The sequence below is a fragment of the Hylobates moloch genome, unplaced genomic scaffold (assembly GCF_009828535.3).
Source record: "Hylobates moloch isolate HMO894 unplaced genomic scaffold, HMol_V3 SCAFFOLD_6, whole genome shotgun sequence".
NCBI classification, from domain to species: Eukaryota; Metazoa; Chordata; class Mammalia; order Primates; family Hylobatidae; genus Hylobates; species Hylobates moloch.
This window is the reverse complement of record NW_026652281.1, coordinates 109,698,608-109,721,266: the sequence shown is the minus strand read 5'-3', so window position 1 is coordinate 109,721,266 and position 22,659 is coordinate 109,698,608. Positions and strand designations below refer to the sequence as shown.

The window sequence follows — 22,659 nt, the reverse complement described above, 5'->3', positions numbered from 1 at the left end:
TTTCACTGTGGTCTTGATCTCCTGACCTCATGATCCGCCCGCCTCGGCCTCCCAAAGTGCCGGGATTACAAGCGTGAGCCACCGCACCTGGCCTCCTATCAGGCAACTTTAAATACAATCCTTATCATCTGTACTCAGCAGCAGAGATTTAATATAGTGGCAACTCTGTGACACTAGCTGAAACTCCCTTCATCCCTTACAAAAGGGGTGAGGGATTCTTCCACCTGCCCAAGACAAGGACACAATAACGAAAGACGGCTTTAAGTTTCATAAAGAGGCCGGGCATGGTGGCTCACACTTGTAATCCCACCACTTCGGGAGGCCATGGCGGGTGGATCATCTGAGGTCAGGAGTTCGAGACCAGCCTGGCAAAACCCCATCTCTGCCCGGGCACGGTGGCTCACGCCTGTAATCCCAGCACTTTGGGAGGCCGAGGCGGGCGGATCACCTGAGGTTGGGAGTTTGAGTCCAGCCTGACCAACATGGAGAAACCCCATCTTTTTTTTTTTTTTTTTTTTTTCTTGAGACGGAGTCTTGCTCTGTCGCCCAGGCTGGAGTGCAGTGGCGCACTCTCGGCTCACTGCAAGCTCCGCCTCCCGGGTTCACGCCATTCTCCTGCCTCAGCCTCTCCGAGTAGCTGGGACTACAGGCGCCCGCCACCACGCCCGGCTTATTTTTTGTATTTTTTAGTAGAGACGAGGTTTCACCGCGGTCTCGATCTCCTGACCTCGTGATCCGCCCGCCTCGGCCTCCCAAAGTGCTGGGATTACAAGCGTGAGCCACCGCGCCTGGCCGAGAAACCCCATCTTTACTAAAAATACAAAATTAGGCATGGTGGCTCATGCCTATAATCCCATCTACCCAGGAGGCTGAGGGAAAAGAATCGCTTGAACCCAGGAGGTGGAGGTTGCAGTGAGCCGAGATCATGACATTGCACTCTAGCCCGGGCAACAAAAGCAAAACTCTGACTCAAAAAAAAAAAAAAAAAAAAAACCATCTCTACTAAAAATACAAAAATTAGCCAGGCGTGGTGGTGTGCACCTGTAATCCCAGCTACTTGGAGGCTGAGGCAGAATCACTTGAACCCAGGAGGCAGAGGTTGCAGTGAGGCGAGATCATGCCATTGTACTCCAGCCTGGGCGACAGAGCAACACTCAATCTCACACACAAAGAAAAGTTTCATAAAGAGTCATACACGGCACACGTGGTGCCGGTCCAAACACCACCCAGTGTACAGCATACTTACCCGCGCCCCGTGTTGTCAGGCCGGCCACCGTCAGCCAGTGCCACAGTGATGGTCCGAGCGTGGTCAGCCAGCACCCGGTAGGCCATGTCAATCCCATCGGCATCCTCAGCACCAACTTTCCCAGTGTACGGTCGGGCACCTGTGCCCTATAGATAAGAATCAGGAGGCAGCCCTTTAGGAAGCAGCCTTTCTAGTGCTACCTCGCCCAAGGAGGTTCCTAGAGGATTGAGGAGCATTAGCAGAAAGGATGCTGGTCTTGCCAGATCCTATAACCCCAAGGACGTGACACTGGGGAAGCAGAGAGACTCCAGCCAGCCCCTACACTCAAAAATTACACTGTCTCAGGTCTAGAGCCTCACATTATTAACAATGAAGTAAGGCCGGGCGCGGTGGCTCACGCTTGTAATCCCAGCACTTTGGGAGGCCGAGGCGGGCGGATCACGAGGTCAGGAGATCGAGACCACGGTGAAACCCCGTCTCTACTAAAAATACAAAAAAATTAGCCGGGCGTGGTGGCGGGCGCCTGTAGTCCCAGCTACTCGGAGAGACTGAGGCAGGAGAATGGCGTGAACCCGGGAGGCGGAGCTTGCAGTGAGCTGAGATTGCGATTGCGCCACTGCACTCCAGAGCGAGACTCCGTCTCAAAAAAAAAAAAAACAAAGTAAAATTAACAATGAAGTAGGCAGATGGAAATGGGTACCCTTGGCTGGCAAAGCATATAGTCATTTTTTCTTTGACAGCACTGTTAAGAGTCCAGCCTGGAAAACTCCACAGAAGTTTACAATGTTTGCAATAGGACCAGTACCTTCTGAATGGCTTCAAAGTAAGGGACAAAAAGGTCAGTGTCATAGTTGGACATCTTATTCTGCAGCACAGATACCAGTCGCTCCAGGCCCATCCCTGTGTCAATGCTTTTCTTGGGAAGAGGTTTCAGTACGCCATCAGCTTCCCTGTATGATCCAGAAGAAGAGGAGGTTGAAGCAGAGACTCAAGCTGCCACCTCTCCAGGCCCTGCTGGTTAAAATTCATTTACAGAGCAGTTTGCAGGCTGTGACCATCTGCCATTTGCCCAGTTTGGTGGGAAGAGGGAAATGGAGAGAGAAAGGAAGGAGAAGTACTCTGGGGTTCGTTTAAGAGTGAGGCAAGGCCAGGCACAGTGGCTCATGCCTGTAATCCTAGCACTTTGGGAGGCCGAAGTGGTGGACCATCTGAGGTCAGGAGTTCAAGACCAGCCTGACCAACATGGAGAAACCCCGTCTCTACTAAAAATACAAAATTAGCCGGGCATGGTGGCGCATGCCTGTAATCCCAGCTACTTGGGAGGCTGAAGCAGGAGAATCACTTGAACCCAGGAGGCAGAGGTTGTGGTGAGCCGAGATTTCGCCATTGCACTACAGCCTGGGCAACAAGAGCAAAACTCCATCTCAAAAAAAAAAAAAAAAAAAAAGACTGGGCCTGGGCATGGTGGCTCACGCCTGTAATACCAGCATTTTTGGAGGCCGAGGCGGGCGGATCACTTGAGGTCAAGAGTTTGAGACCAGCCTGGCCAACACGATGAAACCCCATCCCTGCCAAAAATATTTTTAAAATTAGCCTGGCATGGCGGCATGCACCTGTAATCCCAGCTACTCAGGAGGCTGAGGCAGGAGAATTGCTTGAACCCAGCAGGCAAAGGTTGCAGAGGGCTGAGATCTTGTCACTGCACTCCAGCCTGGGTGACAGAGCAAGACTCCATCTTAAAAACAAAAACAAAACAAAACTGAGGCAAGCTTCAAGGAAATAGGCTTTAAAACAGCAGTCCAGTTGCCGGGCATGGTGGCTCACACCTATAATCCCAGCACTTTGGGAGGCTGAGGTGGGCGGATCACCTGAGGTCGGGAGTTCGAGACCAACCTGACCAACATGGAGAAACCCTGTCTCTACTAAAAATACAAAATTAGCCAGGCATGGTGGCACATGCCTGTAATCCCAGCTACTCAGAAGGCTGAGGCAGGAGAATCGCTTGAACCCGGGGCACAGAGGTTGCAGTAAGCCAAGATCGCACCATTGCACTCCAGCCTGGGCGACAAGAGCAAAACTCTGTCTCAAAAAAACAAGAACAGCAGCCCAAAGTACGGCAAGCATGACATTATAGGAATAAGCTCGTGAGAAGCTATTACGTGCGATAAGGCTTAGTTCATGAAAGAATAGGCCCATCCTCGTTCCAGAGATCAGGTGGGTAATTTGAGAAATAAAGAAATGAGCTTTTAGCTGAGAAGACAGCCACAAAGCTCCGAGTTCCTCCTCCCCTGCTCAGCTCAAGGAAAGGAATGGAGTAGGACCCCAAGGCCACCTGTTATACTGGATGAAGACAAGGTTCCAGATCTCCAGCACATTAGGGTCATCCTGGTTGACAAGGTGTGCGGCGTCCCGACCACCAATCCGGTCGTAGTGGATCTCACTGCAAGGACCACAGGGGCCCGTGTCACCCATCTCCCAGAAGTTATCCTTCATGTTGCCTGGGAGGATTTTGGTGTCATCCAGCCTGACAAAGGAGTAAAGATAAGCCCAGTTACAGCCCCTGACAAGACTTCTGCCCAGACTTGCAACCACCACAAAAGAAATCCTTAGGATTGGCCAGGCACAGTGGCTCATGTCACTGCACTCCAGCCTAGGTGACAGAGCGAGACTCTGTCTCAAAAAGGAAAAAAAAAAAAAAGAAATTCTTAGAATTTTTGATGTAGAAGTTCCAACCTTCAGCAAGTACTAATGCTAAGCCTGCACATAAAACCTGCTAAAGAAGCCGGGCGTGGTGGTTCATGCCTGTAATCCCAGCATTTTGGGAGGCTGAGGCGGGCGGATCACCTGAGGTTGGGAGTTTGAGACCAGCCATATCAACATGGAGAAACCCTGTCTCTACTAAAAATACAAAAAATTAGCCGGGCGTGGTGGCGCATGCCTGTAATCCCAGCTACTCGGGAGGCTGAGGCAGGAGAATCACTAGAACCCAGGAGGCGGAGGCTGCAGTGAGCCGGGATCGCGCCATTGCACTCCAGCCTGGGCAACAAGAGCAAAACTCCATCTCAAAAAAAAAAAACCGCCCCGCTAAAGAAACAACATGACTCTTCTCAACAGTGCCTACAATAGAAGAGAATACAAAATATACACATGCTATGATCGAAACTCAACGAAAATACACAAGGACATGGGTAAGGCCTAGAAAGGAACACATAATAACGAAAACTTGCTGGCCACGCGCATTGCTTGAGCTCAGGAGTTCGAGACCAGCCTGGGCAACATTGTGAAACCCCGTCTCTCTAAAAAATACAAAAAAAAATTAGCTGGGTGGGGTGATGCATGCCTGTAGTTCCAGCTACTCGGGAGAGGATCACTTGAGCCCAGGAAGTTGAGGCTGCAGTGAGCTGTGATCATGCCACTGCACTCCAGCCTGGGTGACACATACACACCACACACACACGATTGTGCTTGCTTAATAAAGTGTAGATATACAGTACATGAAGTAAAAGAGGGTTTTAAAAACCAGGGTCAAGATCAATATTTAATTTTTACATGTGTTACTACCCAAAATCCCAACTACACTTAGACTACAGAGTCAACCAGGTAGGAGTTTTAGATCAGGTAAAAGGGGAAGTTGGGTTGGAATAATATATCTAGAGTAAAAGTAATTAAAAAAACAGAGAAGCAGCCTTGTTTCCAAGTATCGTAAAAAGCTATGCACTAAAGGACAAAAGAATTAAGTAAAAAGAACAAGAAAATGAGGCAAACACATCATGGGCAGCACAGCTATCCACAGAGGGCACACACCCCATGTTCAGATTCTCCTTGATGTAGCACTTCACAAATTCTACCAAGTTCACAGCACAGAACACATATAGCTCACCTACTGTCTTAGCTTTTACATTATGTGATTATACTTTAGAATTACATGTCAAAAAAGCTGGCTAGGCACAGTGGCTCATGTCTGTAATCCCAGCAATTTGAAAGGCCAAGGCTGGCAGATCACTTGAGCTCAGTTCAAGATCAGCCTGGGCAACACAGCAAAACCCTGTCCCTACAAAAAATACAAAAATCAGCCAGGCAGGGCTGGGCGTGGTGGCTCACGCCTGTAATCCCAGCACTTTGGGAGGCCGAGGTATGCCGATCATGAGGTCAGGAGATCGAAACCATCCTGGCTAACATGGTGAAACCCCGTCTCTACTAAAAAATACAAAAAATTAGTGGGGCGTGGTGGTGGGCGCCTGTAGTCCCAGCTACTCAGGAGGCTGAGGTAGGAGAATGGCATGAACCTGGGAGGCGGAGCTTGCAGTGAGCCGAGATCGCTCCACTGCACTCCAGCATGGGCAACAGAGTGGGACTCCATCTCAAAAAAAAAAAATTAGCCAGGCAGGTGGTGCATGCTTCTAGTCCTAGTTACTCGGGAGGTTGAGGTGGGACGATTGCCTGAGCTCAGGCAGTAAACTATGATTATGCCACTGTACTCCAGCCTGGGTGAGAGTGAGACCCTGTCTCAAAAAACAAAACAAAAAAATTCCTTTTTCCAGCTGGATGCGGTGGCTCCCAGCACTTTGGGAGGCCAAGGTGGTCGAATCACCTGAGGTCAGGAGTTCGAGACCAGCCTGACCAACACGGAGAAACTCGTCTCTACTAAGAAAAAAAAAAAAATTAGCTGGGCGTGGTGGCACATGCCTATAATCCCAGCTACTCGGGAGGCTGAGACAGGAGAATTGCTTGAACCCGGGAGGCAGAGGTTGCGGTGAGCCGAGATCGCGCCATCGCACTCCAGCCTGGGCAACAAGAGGGAAACTCCATCACAAAAAAAAAAAAAAAAAAAAAAAAAAATTTCCTTTCTCCTAGTCTGTTTCATTTCCATAAGAAACAAACTGTTTCATATGAAGAATACAACTCGGATGAAAAAGACACACACGGCCGGGCACGGTGGCTCATGCCAGTAATTCAGCACTTTGCGAGGCCGAGACGGGCAGATCACGAGGTCAGGAGTTCAAGACCAGCCTGGCCAACATAGTGAAACCCCATCTCTACTAAAAATACAAAAATTAGCCAGGCATGGTAGTGCGTGCCTGTAATCCCAGGTACTTGGGAGGCTGCGGCAGGAGAATTTCTTGAACCCAGGAGGCAGAGGTTGCAGTGAGCTGAGATCGCGCCATTGCACTCCAGCTCTGGGCAACAGAGGAAGACTCCATCTTGGCAGGGGCGCGGCGGGGGGGGGGGGGAGTGGGGGTGGGAAAGGAAAAGACACACACATACACACGAGGTTACAGAACTATGAACAAGGCCAGGAAGACTATATATGGGATATTAAACTATTAATGACGATTGAGGGAACTTCCACTTTCTATTTTCTACATTTCTATAAGGTTTGAATTTTTACAACACACGCATAACTTTTAAAACTGTATATATAAAAAGCAAAAAAATAAAAGACTTGTTTTGGCTTTCAACAACAGAATGATTGGCTGGGCACGGTGGCTCACACCTGTAATCCTAGCAGTTTGGGAGGCCAAAGCGGGTGGATCACCTGCCGTCAGGAGGTTGAGACTAGCCTGGCTAACATGGTGAAACCCCATCTCTACTAAAAATACAAAAATTAGCCAGGTGTGGTGGTGTGCACCTGTAGTCCCAGCTACTCAGGAGGCTGAGGTAGGAGAATCGCCTCAACCTGGGAGGCAGAGGTTACAGTGAGCCAAGATAGCACCACTGCACTCCAGCCTAGGTGACAGACCGAGAGTCTGTCTCAAAAACAAACAAACAAACATAAACAACAGAATTATTGAACATATTAAGAAGCAACGAATGGATCTAAAGATATGGGCCGCGTGCGGTGACTCATGCCTGTAATCCCATTATTTTGGGAGGCCGAAGTGGACAGATCACGAGGTCAGGAGATCGAGATCATCCTGGCTAACACAGTGAAACCCAGTCTCTACTAAAAAGTATATATATAAAAAAAAAAAACTGGCTGGGTGTGGTGGCTCATGCCTGTAATCCCAGCACTTTGGGAGGCCGAGGCAGGCGTATCACGAGGTCAGGAGATTGAGACCATCCTGGCTAACATGGTGAAACCCCGTCTCTACTAAAAAATACAAAAAATTAGCCGGGCGTGGTGGTGGGCGCCTGCAGTCCCAGCTACTCAGGAGGCTGAGGCAGGAGAATGGCGTGAACCCGGGAGGCAGACCTTGCAGTGAACTGAGATCATGTCACTGCACTCCGGTCTGGGAGACAGAGCAAGATTCCATTTCAAAAAAAAAAAAAAAATATATATATATATATATATATATATGAATGTGGGCGGGCACGGTAGATTACCTGAGGTCAGGAGTTCAAGATCAGCCTGGCCAACATGGTGAAACCCCGTCTCTACTAAAAAAATACAAAAGTTAGCTGGGTGTGGTGGCACACGCCTGTAATCCCAGCTACTTGGGAGGCTAAGGCAGGAGAATTGCTTGAGCCCAGGAGACAGAGGCTGCAGTGAGCCGAGGTTGTGCCGCTGCACTCCAGCCTAGCTGACAGAGCAAGACTCTGTCTGAAAAATAAATAAATAAATAAAAAAAGATAGAAATGCATCTAAAGATAATTACTCTGTCGCCCAGGCTGGAGCGCAGTGAAGTGATCTCAGGTCATTGCAACCTCCACTTCCCGGGTTCAAGCGATTCTCTAGCCTCACTCCTCCCCATGTGCATCTCTAAATGAACGCTGAGATGTGAAATGACCATGTATTCAAGGTCATAAAACCCTACTCTGGCACTGAGTGTCATTTCACTCCTCCATATTCTTAAGAAGTGATCTGCATTCTTACCCCAAATTTTGCCAGATCTGTTTGCATTCCAGATCTGGTTCTAAGCCAGCTGCTTCATCCCCACCAAAGTAAGTGACATAAAGTCTTTCAATGGGAATGCCGAACTCTTGGGTGAGGAGTTCCAGAGCCATCTTACATGCCAATTCCTACAAAAAGAACAGAGAGAAAGATAGGAACATTGCCAAACCAAAATCTATTTAGTATGAGACCAGATGCTAGGAACACAGATACAAAATCACAACACGTTCACTCTAAACTCAAATTCAAGATCAGTTTACGTAAGAAATCCAAATATATACTGAAATCATCAAATTACAGGTACTACTTCCAGGAAGTCTTATAATTAATAAATGCCATTCATTCCTGAATCAGCTAGATGATATTTCATAATTTAAAACATGCAAAATTAGAACCCAGTTCCCAGTGTGGAAAAGACCATTTTCCTCAAAACCCTAGTGGTTCTCCTGCTCTGAACTTACCTTAAAGTAATCTCCAAAAGACCAAGAGCCCAACATCTCAAAGAAGGTGTGATGATAGACATCCTTGCCCACATCGTCCAGGTCATTATGTTTGCCCCCAGCCCGGATGCATTTCTGGGTATTGGCGGCTCTGCTCAGCTTTGCCATGGGGTGAGATGGGTCAATTGTGTTCAGGAAGATGGGTTTAAACTAAAAGAGAAGGAGAGCAGTTCAACTTTTAAAGGGTGCAAGTGATGTCAGGTGGCCACACACTGGCAGGAATAGATCACCACACACTAACTGTGCAGTTCATGATTAACATGCCTGGAATATAGACACTTGTCAAAACAGGTGGCCTGGTGGAGCTAAAGCAGAGGGTAGCCTCTAGTGAAGCAGTTTCTCCTTGAACCTAGCTCCCTAACAGTCCCCACCACCACGAGTGACACCACCTGCAGAGGAGAAAGACCTGCCAGATCTAACAGCCACAGGTTGATGTGGTAAAACCTGGGCTTCTTCACAAGTCTCTGATGTTCAGGGCTTATAACATCTTTCTGGAAGAACTTATCCTGAAAATTGGTATGTTCACTTGGCAGTAAATGTGAGGAAGAAGAAAAAAAAACTGACAACATATTAAGGGAATAAAATCGGCACACTGATGAATGATTGGATGTATCAGTCGTCTAGCTGGGACGGCCTTGCTCTAAGGATGTATCAGGTCATGCGGTGATGTATCATTGTTATTTGTTAACTTTGCTTTATTTTTCCCACTAGATCTGTTCAATTCACTGCTATCCAATTTGGTAACCACTAGACACTTTTTTTTTTTTTGGAGATTAGTCACTGTGGCCCAGGCTGGAGTACAGTGGAGCAATCTCACGTCACTGCAACCTCCAGTTTCCGGGTTCAAGCGATTCTCTTGCCTCAGCCTCCCAAGTAGCTGAGATTATAGGCACGTACAGGTACACCTGGCTAATTTTTGTATTTTTAGTAGAGACAGGGTTTTGTCATGTTGGCCAAGCTAGTCTCGAACACCTAACCCCAAGTGATTTGCCCGCCTCAGCCTCCTCAAGTGCTGGGATTACAGGCATGAATCACTGCGCCAGGTCTTACCATTAGACACTTGTGACCATGTAAAACTGAATTTAAAATGAGGCTGGGCAAGGTGGCTCACACCTGTAATCCCACCACTTTGGGAGGCCAAGAAGGGAGGATTCCTTCGAGCCCAGAGTTCAAGACCAGCCTGGGAAACATAGGGAGATCCCTTCTCTATTTTTATAAAAATAAAAGATTAATTAGTAATTAATATTTAAAAAAATTAGAAATTCTCAGCTGGGCACAGTGGCTCATGCCTATAATCCCCAGCACTTCAGGAGGCTGAGGTGGGCGGATCACCTGAGGTCGGGAGTTCGAGACCAGCCTGACCAACATGGAGAACCCGTCTCCACTAAAAATGCAAAATTAGCCAGGCGTGGTGGTACATGCCTGTAATCCCAGCTACTCAGAAGGCTGAGGCAAGAGAATCACTTGAACCCGGGAGGCAGAGGTTGCAGTGAGACAAGATCGTGCCACTCTACTCCAGCCTGGGCTACAGAGCAAGACTCTGTTTCCAAAAAAAAAAAAAAAAAAAAAAAAAAAGAGAGAGAAAGAAAAAAATTAGAAATTCTGTTCCTCAGTCACACTACCTCAATAATCACACATGACTGATGGCTGCCATGTTGAGTAGAACATTTCTGTCACTGCAAAAATGCTACCGGACAGTCCTGTGCTAGATCACGAACTCCTTGAAAGCAAACACTCTCTCACTCATCTCTGTATCTTTGGCACCTAGCTGGGTGCCTAATATCATTTCGAACTGGGGAAAAAAAAAAGGCAGGGTATTTGCTGATCAAGAGGCAATACGGCACAAAGGTTAAGGAAATGACTATCTGGGTTCAAGTCCACACTGGCACTTACCGACTATGTGAGCATGGGCAACTGACTTGAGCTCTCAGTGCCTCAGTAGGGATGGCAACAGAGTTGGGCGTAAATGAGTTATTATAAGCGAAGGACACAGAGCAGCACCTGGCACACAGTAAGTGCTGCATGCAGGCTGACAGCTACTGTCAATAAGAAAACGTTTACAAGGCCGGGCGTGGTGGCTCACGCCTGTAATCCCAGCACTCTGGGGGGCCAAACCAGGCGGATCACAAGGTCAGGAGTTCGAGACCAGCCTGGCCAAGATGGTGAAACCCCATCTCTACTAAAAATATAAAAATTAGCCAGGCGTGGTGGGGGGTGCCTGTAGTCCCAGCTACTTGGGAGGCTGAGGCAGGAGAACTGCTTGAACCTGGGAGGCAGAGGTTGCAGTGAGCTGAGATTGCACCACTGAATTCCAGCTTGGGCGACAGGGCGAAACTATCTCAAAAAAAAAAAAAAAAAAGGGCCAGGTGTGGTGGCTCATGCCTGTAATCCCAGCACTTTGGAAGGCCGAGACATGCGGATCACCTGAGGCCAGGAGTTCAAGACCAGCCTGGCCAACATGGCGAAACCCTGTCTCTACTAAAAATATAAAAATTAGCCAGGTGTGGTGGCAGACACCTATAATCCTAGCCACTCGGGAGGGTGAAGCAGGAGAATCACTTGAACCCAGGAGGCAGAGGCTGCAGTGAGCCGAGATTTCACCATTGCACTCCAGCCTGGGCAACAAGAGCAAAACTATGTCTCAAAAAAAAAAAAAAAAAAAAAAAAAGAAAAGTTTACAAACATTGGACTCCCTGGTTCTTGCTCAGGTGGCTCATGTGGGAGGTGACAAAGCTTGCACCCAGGTATGTCTGAATAGAAACAGAAGCTTTCCAGTGTTCCAAAAGCCTATTCCGTTGAATGAGACCACCTAAAATTAGTGCCTCCAATTCTAGGTATATGCATAGGACTCACACATAACTGAAAATATTTTTCTTTTTTTTCCATTTTGAGATAGGGTCTTGCTCTGTCACCCTGGCTGGAGTCCAGTGGCATGATCACGGCTCACCTCAACTCCTGGGCTCAAGCAATTCTCCCACCTCAGCCTCCCAAGAGGCTGGAACTACAGGTGTGAGCCACCACCAGCTAATTTTTCAATTTTTCTTTTGTTTTAATTTTTCTTTAATTTTTTTCTTTTCCTTTCAGACAGGGTCTTCCTATGTTGCCCAGGCTCCTCTCCAACTCCTGGGCTCAAGCAATCCTCTTACCTTGGCCCCCCAAAATGCTAGAATTACAGGCATGAACCACTGTACCTGGCCCATTATTTTTTATTTTTATTTTTTTTTGAGACAGAGTCTCGTTCTGTCACCCAGGCTGGAGTGCAGTGGCGCAATCTCGGCTCACTGCAAGCCCCGCCTCCCAGGTTCACGCCATTCTCCTGCCTCAGCCTCTCCGAGTAGCTGGGACTACAGGCGCCCGCCACCACGCCCAGCTACTTTTTTTTTGTATTTTTTAGTAGAGACGGGGTTTCACCGTGGTCTCGATCTCCTGACCTCGTGATCCGCCCGCCTCGGCCTCCCAAAGTGCTGGGATTACAGGCGTGAGCCACTGCGCCCGGCCAATTTTTTTTTTTTTTTGAGATGGAGTCTCACTCTGTTGCCCAGGTTGTAGTGCAGTGGCATGATCTTGGCTCACTGCAACCTCTGCCTCCCATGTTCCAGCGATTCTCCTGCCTCGGCCTCCCAAGTAACACAATTTTTTTGTGAGACCAGTCTCACTGTGTTGCCCAAGCTGGTTTGTAATTCCCAGGCTCAAGTGATCCTCCCGTCTCAGCCTCCTGAGTAGATGTAATTACAGGGCCACTGTGCCCCGTTTTTCATAACTTTATAGTTAATATTTATTATAAGAGGTAGAATATGTTCCCACTGTTTCTAACTTTCCATGCCAGAAAAGACACCTAAGAGAAAAGAAAATGTCAACTCATCCCAGAGTGAGAAGCATCCTAAGGGCTGCAGATGCACTGGGAAGCCCTGAGAGTACCATCTAACCTGAACCCCCTTCAGCCACGACCAGCCTGGGAAGTATTGTTTAGTGTCACAGACATGCTGACAAACTCCTCTTAAACTCCTTTATAAACTTGTCATGCTTTCATCATTTCAAGAGTTAACTCTTTTCTCTCACGATAAACCTTTCAAATGTCTTTTTCTTTTCTTTCCTTTTTTGAGACAGGGTCTCACTCTGTTGCGCAGGCTGAAGTGCAGTGGTATGATTAGGGATCACCATAGCCTTGACCTCCCAGGCTCAAGCAATCGTCCCGCCTCAGCCTCCCCAGAAGTTGGGACTACAGGCATGCACCACCACACCTGGCTAATTTTTTCTATTTTTAGTAAGAGACAGGGTTTCACCATGTTGCCTAGGCTGGTCTCAAACTTCTGGATTCAAGTGACCAATCTGCCTCGGCCTCCCAAAGTGCTGGGATTACAGGCGTGAGCCACTGCGCCCAGCCTCGAATATATTTTTAATTCAACTTCCCCAAATAAACCATACTAATACATTTTCTTCAGTAATGGATCCAGAATGGCACTGGTGGCAACAGTTTCAAGAAAGGCGTTAGGTGGGCTGGGCGTGGTAGCTCACATCTGTAATCACAGCACTTTGGGCAGCTAAGGCAGGAGGATTACTTGACGCCATGAGTTCGAGACCAGCCTGAACAACTTGGTGAGACCCCATCTCTGCATATAAATAAATAAAGTAATTTAGGCCAGGCAAGGTGGCTCACATCTATAACCCCAGCACTTTGGGAGGCTGAGGCGGGTGGATCACCTGAGGTCAGGAGTTCGAGAACAGCCTGGCCAACATGGTGAAACCCCGTCCCTACTAAAAATACAACAACTAGCCAGGCGTGGTGGCACATGCCTGTAGTTCCAGCTACTTGGGAGGCCAAGGCAGGAGAATCGCTTGAACTCGGGAGGCGGAGATTGCAGTGAGCCAAGATTGCGCCACTGCACTCCAGTCTGGATGACAGCGACACTCGGTCTCAAAACAATAAATAAATTAAAAAATAAATAAATAAAATAATTTTAAAAGCTGACATGGTACAGCATGCCTGTAGTCCTAGCTATTTGGGAGGCTGACATAAAAGGATCACTTAAGCCCAGGAGTCTGAGGCTACAGCATGCTAGGATCATGCCACTGCACTCCAGCCAGGGTGACAGAGTGAGACCCTCTCTCTAAAAAATAATAATAGCTGGCTGGGCGTAGTGGCTCATGCCTGTAATCCCAGCACTTTGAAAGGCCGAGGTGGGCGGATCACAAGGTCAGGAGATCGAGACCATCCTGGCGAACACGGTGAAACCCCGTCTCTACTAAAAATACAAAAAAATTAGCCGGGCGTGGTGGTGGGCACCTGTAGTCCCAGCTACTCGGGAGGCTGAGGCAGGAGAATGGCATGAACCTGGGGGGCGGAGCTTGCAGTGAGCGGAGATCATGCCACTGCACTCCCTCCTGGGCAACAGAGCGAGACTCCGTCTCAAAAAAAATAATAATAATACAAAAAAATTAGCTGGGCATGGTGGCGGGCACCTACAGTCACAGCTACTCGGGAGGCTGGGGCAGGAGAATGGCGTGAACCCAGAAGGCAGAACTTGCAGTGAGCCGAGATTGCGCAACTGCACTCCAGCCTGGGTGACAGAGTGAGACTCCATCTCAGAAAAAAAAAAAAGCTCATGTTTGAGTACCTACTATGTGCGAAATACTGTGCTAAACATTTTGTATGCGTTATCTTATTCGCTTCTCACTAATACCTACAGGCAGGCAATGTTATTCCTCATTTCGCAAAGAAACTGAGGTCCACCACATAAAGTTCCACAAGATCACACAGGGAGTGACAGAACCGGAATCGGTCTGACCCCAGGGCTGTGCTTTTATCTGGGCTCTGCTGCCTCTTATGTGAACCAAAAGCCAAGAAAAAAGGAAAAACCCTTACCTGGTTCATGCCTGCGTTGGCAAAGAGCAAAGTGGGGTCATCCAATGGGATGGTGGCAGACGAGTGAACATAGGTATGCTCGTTCCTCTTGAAGAAATCTATAAATCGCTGCCGGATTTCACTTGCTGTTAGAGTAGAGTCCATCTTGAAAGTCACCCCAAAGAACTAACCAAAGAAAAAAAATGAAGGAAAATTAAGGGAATTGAAAGTCAAAGTACGCATTACACAAGACTTCCGGCTGCTCAAGCCAAGTCAAAGCAGGACTCAGGTGAGCTGTTCGATCCTAAAACCTCTATGTTGTAATGTCCAAGGCTAAAATCATCATCGAAGCAACACCACAGCACCAGCAGATAGCAGCCCCATCCGTTCTTCCTTCCCATGCCAACCTCAAGAGGTTCAACACCCCAGCACACCAAGCACAGTGCTGCTGGATGTTTGTTCATTAAACAAATATGTATCGAGCATCTGCTCTGTGCCAGGCCCGAGACTAGGAATTAGAAGAAAAAGGGGACAGCCAGGCACGATGGCTCACGCCTGTAATCCCAGCACTTGGGGAGGGCAAGGCGGGCAGATCACAAGGTCAGGAGTTCAAGACCAGCCTGGCCAACATGGTGAAACCCCATCTCTACTAAAAATTCAAAAAGTAACTGGGCATGGTGGCGCGTGCCTGTAATCCCAGCTACTTGGGAGACTGAGGGAGGAGCATCGCTTGAACCCAGGAGGTGGAGGTTGCAGTGAGCCAAGACCGTGCCACTGCATTGCACTCCAGCCTGGTGACAGAGACTCCGTCTCAAAAAAACAAAAAAAGAAGAAAAAAAAAGAAAAAAAGGGGGACAAAAACCCTCAGTTTAGTCCAACTGGGGAAGAGGGAGAGAGGCTCAGGAGACCGGGGTTTGAGTTCTAGCTCCAAGTCCTGAGGGAGTCACTTCACCAACAAAAGGGGGGGTCCATATGAGATTATCTCTAAAGATCCCTTCAGCTCTGTGTTAATGTACACGCCTAGAACTGCGAAGTTCCACTAGCCCCAAAGCCAGGGTCTCTAGGTTTGGCCTGATGTCTTGGTGAGGCTGCTGTCAGCAGCAACAGTCCTGGGGATGGGCCTATCTGTACAAGGGACCACCTGTATGTAGTAGGAATGTACCTATCTCTATGTAGCCTACATCGCCCCAGAACCCTAATAGGAAACGGCTGCCTTCCAGCCATTAGATTACTAGGGAGTGGGGATGTTGTAGCCCCACTTTGGAGGCACAGCTTACTGAAAGTGAAAGTACAAGGGAACTGGTGGAGAGAGAAACAACTTTACGACTTCAAAGCTCTTTCACAAGTTGGGCGTGGTGGCTCACGCCTGTAATCCCAGCACTTTGGGAGATCGAGGTGGCAGAATTGCTTGAGCCCGGGAGTTTGAGATCACCCTGGGCAACATAGCAAGATCTTGTCAGTACAAATAGTAAAAAAAATTAGCCAGGTGGGCGGATCACGAGGTCAGGAGATCGAGACCATCCTGGCTAACATGGTGAAACTCCGTCTCTACTAGAAAAAAATACAAAAAATTAGACGGGCGTTGTGGCAGGCGCCTGTAGTCCCAGCTACTCGGAGAGGCTGAGGCAGGAGAATGGCACAAACCTCGGAGGCGGAGGTTGCAGTGTGCCGAGATCACGCCACTGCAGCACTCCAGTCTGGGTGACAGAGCAAGACTCCATCTCAAAAAAAACAAAAATGGCCAGGCGTGGTGGCTCACACCTGTAATCCCAGCACTTTGAGAGGCCGAGGCAGGCGGATCACGAGGTCAGGAGATCAAGACTGTCTTGGCTAACACGGTGAAACCCCGTCTCTACTAAAAATACAAAAAATAAGCCGGGCGTGGTGGCAGGCACCTGTAGTTCCAGCTACTCGGGAGGCTGAGGCAGGAGAATGGCGTGAGCTGGGGAGGCGGAGCTTGCAGTGAGCCAAGATCGTGCCACTGCACTCCAGCCTGGGCGACACAGCGAGACCTTGTGTCAACAAACAAACAAAAACAAAAATAGCTCTTTCACAGATATTACGATTTCCCTGAGAGGTAGGCTGGGGAGAAGTGACAGGCTTTGGTGAGAGTGCTGATCCCTGGCATGGTGCTGTACTGCCACACAGTGCTGTGTCTAGAAAAATGAGAACCATCTTATTCACAATATTATCATTATTATAAAAAAAATCTCTGGAATTCCTGACCCAACCGTAACCATAATTCACTTTTGCCTGAGTTCAGTTCCTTTTCTGTAAAAAAGCAGTATCTACCCTCCCTACTCAACTGAGGTGTTGTGAGGATCAAAAGCTATACTGTATTTGGAAGCGATCTGTAAAATGGAAAACCAGGTTCGGTGGCTCACGCCTGTAATCCCAGCACTTTGGGAGGCCAAAGTGGGTGGATCACCTGATGTCAGGAGTTGAAGACCAGCCTGGCCAACATGGTGAAACCCCATCTCTACTAAAATACAAAAATTAGCTGGGCATGATGGCGAGTGCCTATAATCCCAGCTACTCAGGAGGCTGAGACGGGAGAATCACTTGAACCCGGGAGATGGTGGTTGCAGTAAGCCGAGATTGCGCCACTGCACTCCAGCCTGGGTGGCTGAAGGAGACTCCGTCTAAAAAAAAAAAGGAAAACCTTGAAGGAACAGAATAGATAATATTACTTTTAAGTTGTTTAGCTGAAAGTTTTCTTCTTTTCTGGTTCTGTCCAGACTGGAGCACAATGGGACAATCACTTAAGCAGCCTTAAACTCCGAGGCTCAAGTGATCCTCCTGCCTCAGCCTCCCATGTAACTGGGACTACAGTTGCACACCACCATGCCCAGTTAATTTATTTTTCTTGTTTTTTTGAGACAGAGTCTCACTCTGTTGCCCAGGCTGGAGCGCTGTGGCACAATCTCAGCTCACTGCAGCTTCCACCTCCCGAGTTCCTGCGATTCTCCTGCCTCAGCCTCCCGGGTAACTTGGATTACAGGTAAGTGTCACCATACCCAGCTAATGTTTGTATTTTTAATAGACACAGGGTTTCACCATGTTCCTCAGCCTGGTCTCGAACTCCTGACCTCAGGTGATCTGCCAGCCTCACCCTCCCAAAGTGCTAGGATTACAGGCGTGAGCCACCACGCCCAGCTAATTTCTGTTTTTGTTATAGATGGAGTAGGCTATGCTGCCCGTGCTGGTCTCGAACTCCTGGCCTCAATCGCCCAAGGTGTTGGGATGGCATGAGCCACCATGCCCAGCCAAAGTTTTCTTCTTATGAGGAAGATACAATAGAGATGTACAAAGTGAACAGGAGATCCTGACTCCAGCTATTTTCCAAAAGAGACATTAATTTCCCATTTTTGCTTACTCATTCACCATAATGAATGCATACTATGTGCCAAGAATCAAACTGAATGACAGCCTATGTCCTTCCTGGGGAGACTATCATCTACAGAATTAACTGCAGTATTGTGTAAAAGGACTGAATATATTAACTATGAGCCTACAAAGGCTGGAACTATTAAAAGCTGTATCCCCACATTCATTCGTTTACCCCCATTTATTTATTCAATCTAAATTTTTATGTATTCAATATAAATTCAATATATTTATTCAACATAAACTCATTGATTTATTCACTGGAAGGCTATATGGGATACAGAGGTAGCACAAAGGCAGAACCTCAGGTTTCACTTAGTAACAGGAGCTGTAAAGGTCTTGGGTGCCTTAAATTATGCTGTGGCTCCAGCCACTCCACAGGAATTCTTTTTTTTTTTTTTTTTTGAAACAGGGTCTCCCTCTCTCTGTCACCCAGGCTGGAGCACAGGCAATAGTGCAATCACTTGGCCTTCCAGGCTCAGGTGTTCCTCCCACCTCAGCCTCCGGAGTAGCTAGGACTACACGCATGTGCCACCAAACCCGGCTAATTTTTTGTATTTAAAAAAAAATTTTTGAGGCCGGGTATGGTGGCTCATGCCTGTAATCCCAGTACTTTGGGAGGTCGAGGCAAGAGGATCACAAGGTCAGGAGATCCAGACCATCCTGGCTAACACGATGAAACCCTGTCTCTACTAAAAATACAACAACAAAAAAAATTAGCGGGGTGTGGTGGCACGCACCTGTAATCCCACCTACTTGGGAGGCTGAGGCAGGAAAATCACTTGAACCTGGGAGGCAGAGGTTGCAGTGAGCCGAGATCATGCCACTGCGCTCCAGCCTGGGCAACAGAAAATTTTCGGCTGGGTGCAGTGGCTCATGCCTGTAATCCCAGCACTTTGAAAGCCCGAGATGGGTGGATCACCTGAGGTCAGGAGTTCGAGAACAGCCTGGCCAACATGGTGAAACCCCATCTCTACTAAAAATACAAAAATTAGCTAGGCATGGTGGTGGGCGCCTGTAATCTCAGCTACTTGGGAGGCTGAGGCAGAAGAATTGCTTGAACCTGGGAGGCAGAGGCTGCAGCGAGCCGAGATCATGCCATTGCACTCCAGCCTGGGTGACAAAGCGAGACCTGTTTCAACATTTTTTTTTTTTTTTTTTTTGAGATAGGTCTTGCTCTGTCACCCAGGCTGGAGGGCAGTGGCACAATCACAACTCACTGCCACGTCCGCCTCCCGGGCTCAGGTGATCCTCCTACCTCAGACCCTCAAGGAGCTGGGACCACAGGTGCTCACCATCACGACTGGCTAATTTTTTTGTAGAGACAGGCTGGTCTCAAATTCGTGGGCTCAACCGATGGGCCCACCTCAGCCTCCCAAAGTGCTGGCATTACAGGTATGAGCCACTGCACTGGGCTGCCACAGACCTTTTATCACGCTCTTCATGTGCCACGTAAGCTGTCTGCCCCACTCCTTTCCCTTTTCCTAGTAAATTTCTCACGTTTATCAATTCCAAAGAAACTTATTTGCTAGGCACAGTGACTCATGCCTGTAATCCCAGCACTTTGGGAGGCTGAAACAGGAGGAGTGCTTGAGGCCAGGAATTCAAGACCAGCCTGGGCAACATGGGAACACCTGAGCCTGGGAGGTCAATTTTTTTTTTTTAATTGGCCAGGTGTGGTGGTGTGCACCTGCAGACCCAGCTACTTGGGAGGCTGAGTCCAAAGGGTCGCTTGAGCACATAAGTTTGAGGCTGCAGTGAGCTATGGTCACACCAAAACATTCCAGCCTAGGTAACAGGGTAAGACCCTGACTCAAACAACAACAAACGTAAAGACACTTTTTTTTTTTTTTTTTGAGACGGAGTTTTGCTCTTGCAGCCCAGGCTGGAGTGCAATGGTGTGCAATCTCGGCTCCCTGCAAGCTCCGCCTCCTGGCTTCAAGCGATTCTCCTGCCTCAGCCCCCGGAGTAGCTGGGAATACAGGCATGTGCCACCACACCTGGCTAATTTTGTATTTTTAGTAGAGACGGGGTTTCTCCATGTTGATCAGGCTGGTCTCGAACTCCTGACCTCAGGTGATCTGCCCACCTCGGCCTCCCAAAGTGCTGGGATTACAGAGGTGAGCCACCGCACCCGGCCAAGACACATATTTAAGAAAGCCTTCCCCTTCTTTTTTTTTTTTTTTTTTTTGAGACAGTCTCGCTCTGTTGCCCAGGCTGGAGTGCAGTGGCGCGATCTCCGCTCACTGCAAGCTCCGCCTCCCGGGTTCACGCCATTCTCCTGCCTCAGCCTCCTGAGTAGCTGGGACTACGGGCGCCCACCACCACGCCCGGCTATTTTTCTATGTTTGGTAGAGATGGGGTTTCACCGTGTTAGCCAGGATGGTCTCTATCTCCTGACCTCGTGATCCGCCCACCTCAGCCTCCCAAAGTGCTGGGATTACAGGCGTAAGCCTCCGCGCCCGGCCTTGGGCTATTACAGCACATCCTCAGCATCTAGTACAGTGGCTACTAAATACATATTTGGTGATTAGGTATACTAATCCTTTAACAGCAAGTTCGGAATTAACTCACGTGCTTCAAAGCACACCGAGAAATACAAACTGTTTTACAGAACAGCTGAAGATGACGGTCACAAACTGTTTTACAGAACAGCTGAAGATGACGGTCACAAACTGTTTTACAGAACAGCTGAAGATGACGGTCTAGGTGGGCCTGGACCGGCATCAGCTGTTTAGTTAATTTTAAGAAATCAGGGAATGGCTGGCTCACAGCAGGACTGCACCCAGCTGGCCCATCCTTCCTCCCGTGCCCCCACCCGCCCCTAGGGGATTAAAACCAAGGGAGCTAAAACCTCAGGTTGGCAACCGTGAGGTCTTGGTGCTCAGCAAATCCACCCGAGGCCGCGGCACCTGCAGCGCTCCGGGGGCGAACGCAAGGCCACACTGTCCAGCTCCCGCTCCAGCCCAGACTGGGCTTCTCCAGGCCACGCGGGGCCTGACCCTGGGGCCCACTGCGGCTGCCGAGCTTTCCCCTCAGGCTGCGGGCCCAGCCGCTCTTCTAGCACCGCGGAGCTCTCCGAGGGCCGCCTACCTCTCCTACGGTCGCCGTCCCCAGCTCCTCCCTCAGAGTCCCCGGCCAAGGGCCCGCTGTACCTATTCCCGCAGACGCGCAGCAGTACCGGCCCCAGACCACGGCCTGCCACAACCCGCCGCTTCCTGTCCAATCAGAGCGCGCCGAAGGAAAGCGCCCCGCCGCGCCTTACCTCATGAGATATTATTGGTCAACCGACATGCCAGTCAAACTGAGGACGAATCCGTTCATTAGCGGATTCCTGGGAAGGCGGCTCTAAATTGGCTGATGCAACTGCGAGAAAAGGTGGAATGGGGTGCGTCACGTGATCGAGTTAGACGCCCGCTCCCGGAGGTCGACATTTTGGTTTCCATAGGCAAACTCCTAACACCACAATTGACATAGTTAATAAAGGGAGACGGTAACGTGTTTGGTAGAGGTCACAGATCTTGGTATAGGTGTTTATTTTAGTTGCTGAGTGATACGCAGCCCTCAAAGATTCTGACATTGTGCCCATGGTTACACTTGTCCTGGGGAGACCTTGAATTTGGTGTGGAAGAAATAACATCAGTAGTTGAGGTACAATTGGATCGGCATCTGGTCCTCGATTTGCCTTTGGAAAAAAAAGTTAGTATTTATAGGCCTGGGGGAGGAGGGTGAATATATATATACATATACATATATACATGCCAGGTGCGGTGGCTCATGCCTATAATTGCAACACTTTGGGAGGCTAAGGTGGGAAGATCACCTGAACCCAGAAGTTGGAGACCAGCCTGGTCAACATAACTAGACCGTGTCTCTACGAAAAATTTTTTAAAAGGCCGGGCGCGGTGGCCCACACCTGTAATCCCAGCACTTTGGGAGGCTGGGGCCAGCGGATGACGAGGTCAGGAGACCGAGACCATCCTGGCCAACATGGTGAAACCCCGTCTCTACTAAAAACACAAAATTAGCCGGGCGCGCGCCTGTAGTCCTAGCCACTCGGGAGGCTGAGGCAAGGGAATAGCCTGAACTCGGGAGGGGGAGGTTGCAGTGAGCCAAGATGGCGCCACTGCACTCCAGCCTGGCGACAGAGCAACACTACGTCTCAAAAAAAAAAAAAAAAAATAGCCAGGCTTGGTGGCGCATGCTTGTAGTTCCAGCTACTTGGGAGGTTGAAGTGGGAGGATCACTTGAGCCTAGGAAGTTGAGGCTGCAGTGAACCCTGATCGTGACACTGCGTTCCTTGGGTGACAGAGCGAGGCCCTGTCTCAAAAATATGTATGTATTTATATGTGAGGCATTGTATCAAACGTTTCACATGCTTATTTCATTTGATTTTTAATTTTTAAAAAATTTTTTTTTTTGAGATGGAGTCTTGCTCTGTTGCCCAAGCTGGAGTGCAGTGGTGCAATCTGGGCTCACTGCAAGCTCCGCCTCCCAGGTTCACGCCATTCTCCTGCCTCAGCCTCTCCGAGTAGCTGGGACTACAGGCGCCCGCCACCATGCCCGGCTAATTTTTTGTATTTTTTAGTAGAGATGGGGTTTCACCGTGGTCTCGATCTCCTGACCTCGTGATCCGCCCGCCTCGGCCTCCCAAAGTGCTGGGATTACAAGCGTGAGCCACCGCGCCCGGCCTGATTTTTAAACTGTGTATGAGGTCAGCTGGAGTCCCCTTTTTACAAATGGGGTAATTACCTTGCACAAGTTCACACCCAATAGTAAGTTGCAGAGACAGGATCCAGACCTTTGTCTATTTAACTCCAAAGCCCATGCTCTTAACCACTGCACTATTACC

The 22,659-nt window shown here is 48.8% G+C and overlaps 1 protein-coding gene across 3 annotated transcripts in view; it reads right to left on the bottom strand.

The window, feature by feature from the left end:
• AARS1 (alanyl-tRNA synthetase 1) overlaps positions 1-21,091 on the bottom strand; it is a 39,081-nt gene extending 17,990 nt beyond the window's left edge. Inside the window, exons 1-7 of one of the 3 annotated variants that reach the window (XM_058441207.1) lie at positions 21,073-21,091; positions 14,442-14,606; positions 8,540-8,728; positions 8,061-8,206; positions 3,579-3,770; positions 2,052-2,196; positions 1,247-1,392 (exon numbers count right to left, since the gene is read on the bottom strand). In XM_058441207.1, the coding sequence (XP_058297190.1) occupies positions 1,247-1,392; positions 2,052-2,196; positions 3,579-3,770; positions 8,061-8,206; positions 8,540-8,728; positions 14,442-14,585 (962 nt within the window). In that variant the 5' untranslated portion in view covers positions 14,586-14,606; positions 21,073-21,091. Of the gene's footprint in view, positions 1-1,246; positions 1,393-2,051; positions 2,197-3,578; positions 3,771-8,060; positions 8,207-8,539; positions 8,729-14,441; positions 14,607-20,900; positions 21,027-21,072 lie in introns of those variants that run through there. The other 2 variants (XM_032157887.2, XM_032157886.2) reach the window with 2 other exon arrangements.
• Positions 21,092-22,659: the final 1,568 nt, after the last annotated feature.